Below are 13515 nucleotides of genomic sequence, written 5' to 3'. Positions count from 1 at the left end.
CAGTTGTCAGGGCGTTATTTACACCCAGGTCGTACCTTTGATCAGCAACACTTTTTAATCTAAAGTCGATAAGGCATTAGAGCCCTGTTTGGAAGACCTCAGCATAGGAGCATTTCGTTGTTTTCATGACTACCTAAATTTCCTGGGCATGGAGGGCCCAGAAAAGTTGGCACAAGATGTTTTAGAAGTCTTTAAGGTGTGCAGTCAAGGCCTCTTTTTTACGTCAGAATTGTCTAAGCAGAACCGTTAGCAGTTTCTTGGTTCAGACCTGCGCTTTGTGGACGACCATGTTTGTTGGGGCTACAGCCCAAGATCCGGGAAGCCTCTTTTTAGGTACGAGTCAGGCCACTCGTGGCTAGGGAAGGGTGGTGAAGAGGTGTACTTGTCTCTGGCTAAGGCCAGTAAAGATGGAAACACTTGATGGGTGTGCAATCGCATGCATGACATCAGCTTTACTTAAGTCATGCCATTTCTGCTGAGGACGCATTCTCATAGCAGGTTTCCAAGCTAATGGCAGCTGGGTTCCCACTTGCCCATCTCACCAACCTGTCAGAGCGTCTTTTCACTTGCTCGAGGGAAAGGAACACATACTCGGATGATGCTGATATACCTTACCTCTACAGTATTTCACACAGTCTCAAGAAAGTCTCGGCAAAGTGTAATGTTGCTGTCGTCTTAACAGCTAAGTGCAAGATAAGAGGCTTTTGCGTGGCCATTAAAAAAAGGCTTGATAAAACTATGGGTAATCATCCACAGTGGACAGTGTCACGTATAAAAAGGTTCACCACTTGCAAAAGTAATAAAGTTTATTGTGTTCCACTGCCTTATGGCTGCAACTACTATGGGCAGACAGGCAGATGTCTGATTTTGCACCTGACTGAGCACTTTCAATCTACAGGAGGGAAGGCAAATTCTAATCTGGCACTACACACTCAATCTTTTGAACGCAAATATGAGGATGACCTATCTCTTTGAACGCCTAATTTCCGCAACACATCAGTGGTTTACGGAAGGGAGAAATCTGTTGGTAGATACTTGAGGTTTACTACATCGGTAACGCTAAGGACACGTGTGGCTAAGCTGTGGGTAAACTTTCGCCGTAAGGAATTTGCTTTTTTAGATTCACTAGTATGCCAGTGACTTTCGATTGCATATCCTCCTTTCACTGCTTTGGGGTACTGTGCGCACGCATGTCTTTGCGGATCTTCTTTGGCGGCTTTCTTTCAATAAAATTTCAGTTGTTAGTCCAGCCTCTTGTTGAGCTCATGTCTTCTCCTGTGTTGTGTCTTCTGGCTGGTTTTAAGTTGAGTCAGTACCAGTACCAGTATCAGTATATCTCTGTTGGCTACTACCTGATGCTGTCACTTGTATTTTGCAATTTTAAGTTATAGGCTTTTCAAGAGCGCATCGAATAAAGGCTTTTCCTTTCTTGCAAAGCTGCAAGTTGTGACTGCTTATTTCACATTTCTTGAAATGCCCTTCGTTGAGATCTGGCTGTGTACATGTGCCTCAGGTGCTTGGTTTTAAACATTTTGCCTCTCTGAGAAGCAGCGCCGGCATTTGATGACTGTAATTTGCGTGTTTGAGGCCAAAAGGCGTACGCAGGCATCCTTTGCATGCAGATCAAGATGATCTTGGCCCTCTCCCGGTTTTCAGCTGGAAAACTAACTGGAGTAGTTTTTCATTTGGGGTATGACGGGGGAGGTTGAGCGCAATTTTGTAGGATTGTCTAATTAGAGCATCCAGGTCATCTCTTTCTCTGTCTGTGAGGGTGACGTATGCTGTACAGTAGATGACTCTGCTAAGAACGAAGGCTTGGATAAGTTTCCTGGTCTCGGCTTCTTTAATTCCTCCTCGCCTATTTGCAATCCATCTGATGATAAGGGAGATTTGGTTGACGGTGTTTCTCAGTTTCTTATTTAGTGTGACGTTTTTTGGTTCTCAATATTCTTAGTGTTTCCACTTCTACGATGGCTGCCCCTTCCGCGTAGATTTCGATCTGAGGTGCTTTATTTTTTCTTTGTTTCTTTGACGCTTTGGGTGTAGGATGAGGACTTCGGATTTTTTGGCGGGACATGGAAGTCCCGCTGCTTGTGCCTCCTCTACTACTACATCTGCCGCTTGTTGTAGCGTATCTTGTATCGTGCCGATACTCTCCTTAGTGGTCCAAAGGATGATATCGTCCGCGTACAAAGAGTGTTCTAGGTCTGGGATTTTGGCGACTTCGTGTGCCTTTTTGTTGATGGTTATATTGAATAAGAAGAGGGACAGGACAGATCCTTGTGGCATTCCTCTGTCTCCTAAACTGAAGGTGTCGGATTTGATTGTGCCAATTTGAATTTTAGCCGTTCTATCGGAGAGAAAGTCTTTGATGTAGTTAAACGTTCTTTCGCCTGCATTCAAGGGGCTTTCCGAAGCACTTGCGACTTTATCTTTCCTGCTGATTTTGTCAGGTCACTAAGGGATTAGGCGTAACATTCAGACACGCCATCCAGATGGCGTCCAAGTATTGTCACTTTGTTTTTACTGGCGCTGCGGTTTTTAGTGACTGCAAGTTATTTTTGCGTGTGTGTGCATAAAGCTTACATGCTTAGGTAACATTGCGTGCATTTGAAATTTCAATAGAATTTTTGCTTTTTTTGCATTTTTAATCACAAAGTAAATGAAAAGTATTTCTAATGCCTATAGGAACAAAATGACAAACTGAAGAATAGCCGCTGCATGGCAACTCAAAATAGTTTTGAGCAGGTAGCAGCGCTACTACTTATCTTTGCGCTACATATAAAAGAAAAAGTGGGGAAGCGCATAGGGAAGTGCCAGCAAGCAAGGAAGTGAAGCGCATGAAGACAGTTCTCAGTCGACATTGGAGCTGCGTTCGACAGGCTCCAAGGAACGCGAGCAGGCAAGTCGGCTAGCTGTCACGAGCAGTCAGTTTGGGCAAAGCTGTCCGCTGCCACTCCACTGTGTGAATTAATTGAATTGATCGGTGATCAATTCTTATTGGCTGGAGGTGTCATTACTTCCTTTTCCTCTTCTGCTTAGACTGCACAAGCTGCCACTGCCGCCCGCCGTTCGAACTTTCGCCGGGATGAGTGGTGAGGCTGCACATGTCGATGCTGTCACCGGCCGGAGCTACATGTTCCGACGCGGAGCCAGCGGCGTGACGGTGATCTACTACCCGTTCGACAATGCCGAGCACGGGCTCGAGCCAGAGTTTTGGCTCCTGATCCTGGCTGACATGAAAGGATGAGGCTGCAAGGTTCCCCAGGGTGTGCTCAACAAGCTGCTCAATTTGCTGAAGGGAGACGGCGAAGCACAGCAGACCGTGTTGTACCACCCTGAGAGATCACAGATCGGTGCGTTCAAGCTTTAGAGCAGCTTGTTTTAATTTGTACACCGAACACTTGTGCCGATACTTTATTGTCGTCTTTGCCTGATTGTACAAGCATTAGAACGGCACGCTCAACAGATTTTTCGACTGCGGTGATGCTTTGTAACCGTACGGCAGTGAAACGAACGTACTACTGGATTCAGGACATAAGTACTTGTCGTGGTGTTATGTACTTGTGCCAGCGCAAAAGTACTCAGTTGTTCACTTGCATGCATTAGTGTGCTATAGCAGGCGCTAACATCATTCTGCTATTTTTTCACTTTAGTTCAGCCTACAAAAAATACAAAATTCATCAACTTGGAATTGTTGATCACTGTCTTGATCTAGCTATTTTCTGTTCAGAACAGTGCAGCCACTCAACAAGGCTGCCATTTATGTCATGATGGAATTAATGATTTTTCATTGTACCAGCATTGAAATGAACATATTATGTGATGCAGGATATACTTATTGACTGTTTTGTTCCATGCTTCTGCTGTTTTATAAAATTGCAGTTCTTGAATCAGTCATTGGTGAGAGAATACCTCTGGCATTCAGTGAACTCTGTTCAGTCTGTCGTGCCTAAAATTCACTAGTGACGTGACACATAAAGTGAGTGATGTTTCTAGTTCAGTATCCTTTAAATAAAAAAAAAGTGGTAGGGGTTTAACGTAGTTAAACCAAGTACACGTGTGAAAGCAGGGGACACTTAAGTGCCACTCTGAGGGGTTTAGTAGGATAATGCCCATATAGGCAGAGGTGGTAATTCTCTACTTAACATTCATAGATGGCGGCGTACCACTACTAGCGCAGTGGCGCAGCGGTTAAGGGATGTGCCACTGCATTGACAGGTGTCTGTTTCTATCATAGCCACCGGTAGGGATCGTGCGACTCATGTTGCTCTTCCCGAGCAACCTTTTGCGGCCAATCATTATTTTGACTGCCACGGTGGACAGTTTTCTCACAATCCAATGCGCAGAATGTGATGTTGCCACAAGCTTATGTGACCTAGGTGTGTGAGATGCCCTCCTCCCAATGGCTACAGTTGGCGCGATGCTTCTCCAAACTTACCTGAGCTTCATCCTATTGGCTGCAGCTTGCGTGATGCTGCTCCGAACTGACCCGAGCTTGGGATAGTACAAGCACAAGACAAGATTCTTGCTAGGGGTTGGTACATGTGGAATAGTGCTTTCGCACTAAAAGCATGAGGGAGGGACAATGGCTGTCAGTGACTGAAATATGACAGTGAGATGATATTATTGTTGATAAATATCCAAGTGTACTTTAGTTTTACAAACTGAACACGGACGCTCAAGTAGCTGTGCTCTGGTTTACAATACACACCGATTAATAATTAATTAAAGAATTTACTAGCTGAAGACATGTGTGACACTCTCTTCTGGTACAGCAGATTGACTAAACATTTACAGTTGTGTGGCCAGCTTTATTCTGGTGTTTGGATATAAAGCTATTACACTTTCGGGTACAAGCCGGTAGACTGTTTCTTTCCTTTTTGTCTGTCCCAACATAGTATTTGTGTTGGATTATGAATGATCTTCCCTTTCAGTACAAATTTAGCCTCACATTTAAACACTCTAGACAATAAAGTTTTTGCTTGCACTTTTTCTTCTTTCAAGTCATGCTTTAGACATTACAATACATAGATCACCACCTGGTACTCACCTGTGACTGCTAAATTTATAACTGAATTTCTTCTTGGCCCTGTTTAAGTTTCAGTTTCATCAACCAAATGATGGGTGTGACAAGTAGGACACATGAGACACGAAAAGAACGGCAGTTTAACTGCTGATATGTTGCTTGTTGTCATTCCAGCTCTTGAAGCAAGCTGGTTTAATTGTTTTAGTGAATTAAAACTATGTATCAGCATTTATATTACAGGTTTTTTTTTCGTGCCTCATGCTACCTAAGTGTGAACCCCATGTCTCAGCACTCGTTCGGTTGATTAAAGTGAAATATCATGAAAGAAGAAATTAAGATACAAATTACTTATTGCTAATAGTTGTCCACATGGTGGCATAAGTATTCTAATGTTTAACACATCATTTGAAAGAATAAAACGAACTAATGCTGGATGTCTATAGTTCTCTAAGTCATAATGGGAACAAAACCCAACACTGATGGTGTGCGGACAGTTTAACCTCATTGAAGACATTTTGGGTGCCTTGTACAGTGCTTTTAAATGTAGTAACTCTGATAACTTCCCTGAAAATTTCCCTTTCTTCAAGAAGCTGCCCATAACAACCTGACTAATATACATATTTTTTTCCATTCAGACATTGGCATGGATTCCAGTGTTGTGCCCCTTGGAGGTTCTGGTTATTCTCTGGTTCAAACTATTGATTACTTCTATCCATCTGTTGAAGACCCCTACATAGCTGTAAGTGTTCAACATTGTAAAAAAATGCTTACCTGCATTTAGTAACCTGGTGGCAGATTGTATACTCGAACTTCAACATCACAGTGCTCTGCTGTCACTTCAGTCGACTGTACAAAAAATACTAAGTGTTATTTTTTTGCAGAAAGTTATGTGTCTGTAGTTTTAATACCAGGCGATAAAACGAAACAAAGCAGCATTAAATATATATTCTTGTAGCTGTAAGAGTATCACCAAACTTTTTTTATAATCTGAGTTTCTAAGTGCTAAGTTTGTTCACTTATTGGCTAGTCTGGATAACAGGTCACTTACTGAGCAGTCTTATTGGGCTCAAAACCACACTATAATTATACTTTCTATAAGCGTGTAAATAAATCTGATTGTAACGATGTGTCAATACGATAGCAGCGTTTGTTACCTTACGTCGGCGGTTGTTCCAGAGCCAGCCAGCAGCGCGCGCTCAGCGATAGCACTGCCGCTACTGCGTTGACACATCTTCGTTGTTACACAATAATGAATCAAATAGGTGACAGGCCTCATGTTGGTGTCCTTTGCTGGCACCATGTGTACAGGATGTTTTCTTATTCATTGTTTTTGTTTGTTGCAGGGCAAGATAGCGTGTGCCAATGTGCTGTCTGATCTTTATGCACTTGGCATGACCCGCTGCGATAACGTGCTGATGGTAATGGCTGTCAGCACTAAGCTCACTGAAAAGCAGAGGGACATTGTCGTGCCTCTTCTCATCAGGGGGAGTCAAGGTAGGATCGGCCCCTGCTGCAGTAAAGCCTAAGATGTTTGCATCAATGTTTTGAGGTGTGTGTAGGCCATGGCTGCCTATCAGAGCTAATGTGAGTGTGAGGGCACTAGTTGTGTGAGCTCTCAAAATTTGAATGCAGTCTCAGATTTCTTTTTCAAGTTCGTGCGCTTAGCATGGTGAAGAGATAACTTGAGAGAAGATCTACAAGAGATGTCCATGTCAGACAGCAGCTGTTCAAGTGTTTCAGCTTTTAACTCTTTTCACTGCCTGAGTTCATGCCCCAGTACTGAAGTGATAAGCATGGTGCAAATAGCTTAAATGGCATTTGTTTCTCCACAGGACTTGGCTGAACAAGCAGGCACAAGGGTCACAGGAGGGCAGACTGCTCAATCCTTGGCCTATGATTGGTGGTGTGGCATCATCAGTCTGCAGAGTCTGAAATCATCTCGTGAGTGCAGTAATCGTTTCTCTTTTTTTTTCTTTTTCCAATGAATTAAGTTTTCCATGCTATTTTTGTCTGTGTTAGCATTTATGAAATGCAAAATGTGAGCATTTGAGGCTCTGTCTGTTGGGTACTATGATGAATTTTTCCAGCATGAGCGTCGTTTTCAAAGTTCAGATAAACCTTACTTAATACCCAAATAATCACCACACTGATGATGTAGTTTGCCCAAGGAAATACCTGACTGTACAGCCAAAGCTCATAATTTGAATTTCTGGATAATTCGAACTGTACGACTGGGTCTGGCCATGCTCCACTGGGTCTGTGTGAAACAAAGCCCATTAATTTGTTAATTCGAACAACCACCACCGCGCCTGGAGGGCGGGTGACGCGGTGAACCAAGAAACATTCCCACTAGGCTTCACCACCTCTTTGGAGAAGTGGGCAGGGTTAAAATGGCGTGAGAGGCTGGGTAAACGGGGGAGGGGTTTCTCTCTGTGCTAGTGGTAGCAACTAACTGCATGACCTCTGAGCCGGCTTGCTTGTATGTGTTGGTCTCGAATGCTTCAGTAGCTTGCTGTGTTGGGTTTTGCTGTTGAGAAATCGATCACATGGCCAGCGACGAGATGCTTACAGTGAATCAGACATGTCGCAGTGTCTCCAGCACTCCAAATCCGAAACCATGCGGTCGTGCGCGAAACGACGACGTGTGCCAAACGAATGAGTTGGAGCTTGGCTGATGTTTGCTGTGTGTATTTGTCTCGGTTTTTCAGTGGCCTTTGCATGTGATTGGTTGCGGCCGGAGCAGTCAACCTACACGGTGTACCGCATTTAAAATTGTCTTCCGTTTGCAGTAATTACTGTGCCAAAATGCTTGAAGAGAAGGTTGGAACCATGCATGAAGTCAATGCCAGAGCATTATCGAAGCAGGATATCACCAAAAAGCACTCTCATTGGTTTGGCAGTGTGCGCCTTGAGCCAGGGGAGGCTGCAAAATCGGGCAATATACGTGTGGCCGCTCGGTTTACCTTTGCTTGTCGACTTCAATGCTTACGCAACCTCGCGACTCACAAGTGTGAATTTGCAAGTCACAGAGGTTGCACTATAGGATTTGGTCAAAAAGCGCCAGACGTGAGACGGTAGTTCTTTTGACCATGCTCAGTGGTGGTTGTATGCCTTTTGCAACTTCAGTGGGGCCCTCCGCTGCGGTAGTTTGGATGCACTGAATGCTACGCGCCTCTTCAGTTTTGAAGGTGAAAAAAGGCCTTCAGATAAAAGGTAGGAGGTGATGAAGGAATACTTTCGGACAATGAAATGGCTAATCTCGCTACCCGACTGCTTCCCAAGTGCATATTCTGTTCACTTTTGTTTGTTCGAACTTCAGTCAATTTGAACTGTCGTCGTCCCCATCGAGTTCTTATTAACGAGCTTTCACTGTACTGTACAATTCACTTTTGCACAAGTTCAAACCATGTCTTATTGGAATTGTCGTCATTATATCAAGTGCTATCCCGCACCCACCAAAGATGTTCTGATACTATTTTGCACTCCACTAAGTCAACGCTGATGCTTTTTGCAAGTAGAGTACTTGTAGTAAAGGCCCAGCAGGTCAGTCGCATAGACAGTGAAATTTTGAAAATGGCAATATAATGTAAACAGAAAAAGAATTGCAGCAAAAACCTTTGAACATATGCCTTCCCCCAGAGCAAAGAATGACAGCAATAGTAATGCTATGCCTGTCTCAACGTTATCCTTTTAGAAGGTTTGCTACAGAAGTAGTCACTGCGTCATTAAAGGCAAGCTATTTCAGAACAACAGGAAAGGCCCTAGACAAAAACTGGAATGTTCATCAGCCTGGCCATTTAACCTAATTGCTAAATGTTATGCTCCCTTTACAGGCCAGACAATGCACAGCCTGGAGACGTGCTGGTACTGACCAAGCCCCTTGGCACCCAGGTGGCAGTGAACGCTCACCAGTGGCTGGAGAAGCCGGAGCGCCAGGCTTAGCTGGGCAAGGCTGGCATCAGTGAAGAAGATGTACGCAGGGTCTACCTCCATGCAATAGACTCCATGGCACGTCTCAATCTCAATGGTTGGTGCTGATTTGTTCGTGTCTGCAGTTTTTTTTTAGTTGCCTATTTGCTTATGTGCTTATTTACGGCAGTCTCTGCAATGCCTTCCTGAGGTATTGTAGAGGTGAAACATGTGCACTCACAGAAAGAGAGTGGACAGATACTAAAGTGCATACAAACTGTGAGCAATGCTTTAAGAAGGTGACAACAAAATAGTTGATAATTGAAGTACAGCGCAGTGGTCAGGGCAACAATAATAAATTCGTGTCCCATGATGAAGACAGCTTCCACTACAGTAATCGTAACATAAATAATCAGATGGGATATGATATAGCATTGAAAAATAAAAGTGCAGGACATTAGTGCAAACAAATAAAAAGAAGCTCCAAGAATTTGATCACGCACTTTAGGAGATGTTGCTGCACATGGTAGATTCTGCAAAATATGCGAGAGCAAAGGACATCATGACATGTAAATGCACAAAGAAATTGGGGAGTTCATTTGGAGAAAAAGAAGGGATGGGCAAGCAGGGAGAAGGATTAAAAAGGCAGAAGTGAAGAAGATAAGTTGTGAAAAGATGAACGCAAGAAGAGTGATGCTGTCGCAGCTAGGCAAGAGGTGGGAGAAAAGGAAAGTCGTCTTGTTGAAATATTGGTTAAGGGCCTGAGGCTTCCCCCACCACCAGTTGTTTGTTTTCTGTTGTGAAGCATCCAATCCTTGTGGCTGTCTCTACTACCACAGCCGTTCACTCCAGTGTTATGCCAACAAATAAGGAAAAGAAAAAAGAAAATAATTAAAGTCGTGTTTGGATAGTACAAACAAGGATACAGGTTAGATTAGATTGGAAAACACTAACCTTGAGAAGGTGGTGGGGCTGGGAAGTACTGTATTTTGCCCATCTGGTTTTTGCTTCCTTGTTTATTACATGGAAATATCTCAGCTTGTTAGCAGCCCATGGGAAGGGGGACAGTGATAACCTGGCGACCAACATTAAAGACTGCAGTAATTGAGTTACTACCACCTTACAGGGTATGCTGGTAGTATCTGTGCAGTCTCACATTTTGCAAGTGCAAGTATGTGTGTTCCACTTACTAGTACTTCACTGTCTGCATGCAAGAAGGCTACCACAAAATTGCAGACTTTTGACGAGGAAAACTTTTCATTTTGATCAAAGCAGGTCTTTATCAGACCAGCTACATTTCTTTCCTTTTATATCATGAAATGAGAGGCATTGTACGACTATTCATCAGTTGTGTATTTTGTGACCAAGTGAGCATTGACTTTCACTTCGCTCCTGCTTGTGCAGAAACTGTGTTAAAACAAATTTTTTGCCTTTGTTGTTCCAGGAGCTCGGCTGATGCACAAGCATGGCTGCCACGGTGCTACAGGCGTGACAGGCTTCGGTCTGCTCGGCCACACCCAGAACTTGGTGCAGATGCAGCAGCGCTCAGTGCGGTTTGTGATCCACACGCTGCCCATCAGAGCCAATTTCCTGCCCTGCTGGCCGCCACGGGCACCTCCTTCAAACTAACGCACGGGCATTCGGCCGAGACCTCTGTTGAGCCACTGACTGACCATCAGTCGAATTTTTTTTTCTCTATTGTAGGATTTCCTTCTCATGTATTTCACAGCTTCTTCAAAATAGATACAACACAATTTTTCAAACTTTCACCCTCAGCAAGTGCTAAAATGTATGCAGAGTTTAGAGTTACATGAAAGTGATGGTGTTCCTGTTGGAAATCCCCAGTTGTTCCTTGGAAAGATATGTTGTTGTCTCGTTTTGGGTGAAACTCTTTTCAGATTTTTTTAATGTAATTCAGATGCTTTGCTCTGAGTAGTACCAGGAGAAAAGTAAACAAAATTGACAGGACAATCATGAAACCTGATGCGAGAACGCTGTAATAGCAGTTGGATTTTCGCTCAGTGATTACTTTGATGCTTTTACTTTAATGAATGCTTTTACTTAAAGCCGAGTGCAACAGAATTTTTCTAGAGGGTGTCTATGTTGGCGGCCCCCTAGCTAGTGGGGCATGGTGAGGCTGTGGCCGGTTGGGGATGCTTCTGGAGGGCAGCTGACTTTCCCACTGTCTCTTTGTATTTGATTTTACTGTTGCTCTTTTTGCTCTGCTGCTGCATGGGCTTCTGGTGTGTGGAGGCAGGCAACGGGTTGGTGATGGATGTGTGGTTCTTGTGGAGGGTGGAGTAGGGAGGTCTCTGGCACTTGTCGAGGCTTCACATAGAGAAAATTTCTTGTCTTCACACAGATAACGCTGCCCTTAGTACAGCTGTTGCCAAAAATTTTTTTTTACTTAGCAATGCGAACTTCCTGGAAACGGCAATAAATGGCAACAGCGACATGGCGTGTGTCCTTTCCACACGCTCTTTGATAAATCAGAGCATAGCGACGGATTCATCGCATGACTTAGTATCTTGGATCACCCACCGGACACCCAAGATGCAATGAACAAGTTAAAGCATCATTTGGGGTGTTTTCTCAAAATCTCTTGCCAATATATTAGCATATGGAATTTATTTATTTATTTTATTTATTTATTTATTTCAATACCTCCAAGGCCTCTGGGGGCATTAGTGGAGAGGAGTGCATGAAAAATATATAATCATAACACAGGAATTGCAGCAATTTTGAGGCAATACAGGAATTGTGGTAAAACAGCAGCAATTTCATTTCAAGTTTATTTCATAGGTTGCACTCATAAAATTTATGGAGTTAGTGAGTTACAAGTTTCCTGTTTTCCTTTCTCATGTGGACTGCTGATGTGCCTTCCAAAGGAGAATGCCGAAGGATCGTGCAAAGAAATTGAGCAGCAGGAGGGATACCCAGCGTGGATCATAGAGGATGTTGTTGAAGGGGAGCGGGTAGCAAGGCTGACGGACTCTCTACGCGTGCTCGAAGTGCCTTCAGCCGATAAGGAGTCCTAGCTTTGGTAACACAGGCTTGTGAATAGGGGACAGGGAAAGAATTGGTTGTGAGGAAGGTTTCCAGCCTTGCAAGGAGTTTTGAAAGAGTGAGCTGATGGGGTACCTTATGGCTGTCATATGCAACTACGAATGCCACATACACGAGTGGCGACAGCTTTGGTCTTATGCTGCATGCCACTGACATGAACATTAGCTAAATGGACTCCAAACAAACATTTTGTGTTGTGTTAGTGATATTTTATGCGCTTTATGAGCACACCAATATTTTTGTTAGTCATGAAAGATAGTCTTCTACAAGCATTCGTTATGTAAAATATTTTCCCCTTTTATCATATAGTAGTGGTGTTGATGGTTTGTTCAGTTAAGAGACTGGCTGTTCCTTGAAGAGACCTTCATGAATCTGTGCTGACTGAATATTACGGTGGTGTGGAGGATGGTTTGTCTCCCGTGGGCATCTCTCACAGCCTCTCATTGCTTAAGCCTCAGCCATTTGCCATGCATTGGGAATAAAAATATTTTGCAAAAATTCTGGCTCTTGTCTTTGCTGAGAGTGTGTGTGGGCACACTGAAGCTTTACCCATCAGTATCATTAAGAGCAGACATTACTTAGCACCATTAGATACAGGTTGCTTCATCCAATTTTATGTGAAACGACTTTTGAATTGAATTTTTGTGAAGACCTAATTTGCTCGTTTTGTCACGACTCATATAAACAGCACATTGCAAGAAATTGCTCCCCTGAATAATGTGGTTAAAAAGAGCGCTAAGGAGCTTGTCACTTATCCTTTCCAAAATTTATTCCTCAGGACTTTACCTGATTTTGTGAAATATTAAGCTTGAGGAAAATTACTTGTTTACAGCATCTCATTTCGGAACATGAACATTGTGCTTGGTACAGTGTCTACTTTGGGTTCTGCACATGTCAACAGTGCATATAGCGCTCCTGCACATTACTGCGTGGTGGACGTAAATGTTAGGCAATGCAGCATGCTGTAACAAAACAGATTCAAACCAAACTGCACATGATGCTGCCATCAGTGAGAGTAACAATGGGAACTTCGGTTGCAAGTGCATTAAACACTTGAAGGTTCCCATATCTGATCATGGGCTTTGGTTGCTGTAGCATGTGGCGTTGTCTTTAGCGCTGTCTTGTTGCCACTGCACGCCCCAAGTGATTGTGACGAAGCTAGCGCAAGGCGCCGGCTACGTGCAATGAGTGGTCGCGTGATCATAGGTGAAGTCCATGGCTCTGTTTAACAGCTAGCACTTTCAAATGTTTTGGACGCGGGCGTGGCCTTCCTTCCGTTTGCCCCATGGCATGCTGCAGCAATGAGCTCCCGAGACTCTTCGATGCCTGCTGCTTGTACTTTGATGCAGGTGTCACAGTGCACGGCTATCAGGAAACCTCTTTCTTCCTTTCTTCTTTCACTCCCTCCTTTATCCCTTCTCTGAAGGTGTGGTTCAGGTGTCTGCCAATATGTGAGACAGATACTGCACCATTTCTTTTCCCCAAAAACCAATTTCATTTTCATAGTGGTT

The 13515-nt window shown here is 43.7% G+C and overlaps 1 protein-coding gene and 1 pseudogene across 1 annotated transcript in view; both read left to right on the top strand.

Moving 5' to 3' along the window:
- The window catches only part of LOC144112730 (uncharacterized), a 31507-nt gene extending 28202 nt beyond the window's left edge, over positions 1 to 3305 (top strand). Inside the window, exon 12 of the mRNA XM_077645556.1 lies at positions 3043 to 3305. Within this exon, the coding sequence (XP_077501682.1) occupies positions 3043 to 3099 (57 nt within the window). The 3' untranslated portion in view covers positions 3100 to 3305. The remainder of the gene's footprint in view (positions 1 to 3042) is intronic.
- Positions 3306 to 5669: 2364 nt separating this feature from the next.
- On the top strand, positions 5670 to 12502 carry LOC144112731 (inactive selenide, water dikinase-like protein; annotated as a pseudogene).
- Positions 12503 to 13515: the final 1013 nt, after the last annotated feature.

The sequence above is a fragment of the Amblyomma americanum genome, chromosome 1 (assembly GCF_052857255.1).
Source record: "Amblyomma americanum isolate KBUSLIRL-KWMA chromosome 1, ASM5285725v1, whole genome shotgun sequence".
Lineage (NCBI taxonomy): Eukaryota > Metazoa > Arthropoda > Arachnida > Ixodida > Ixodidae > Amblyomma > Amblyomma americanum.
This window is presented reverse-complemented; position numbering and strand designations above follow the sequence as displayed.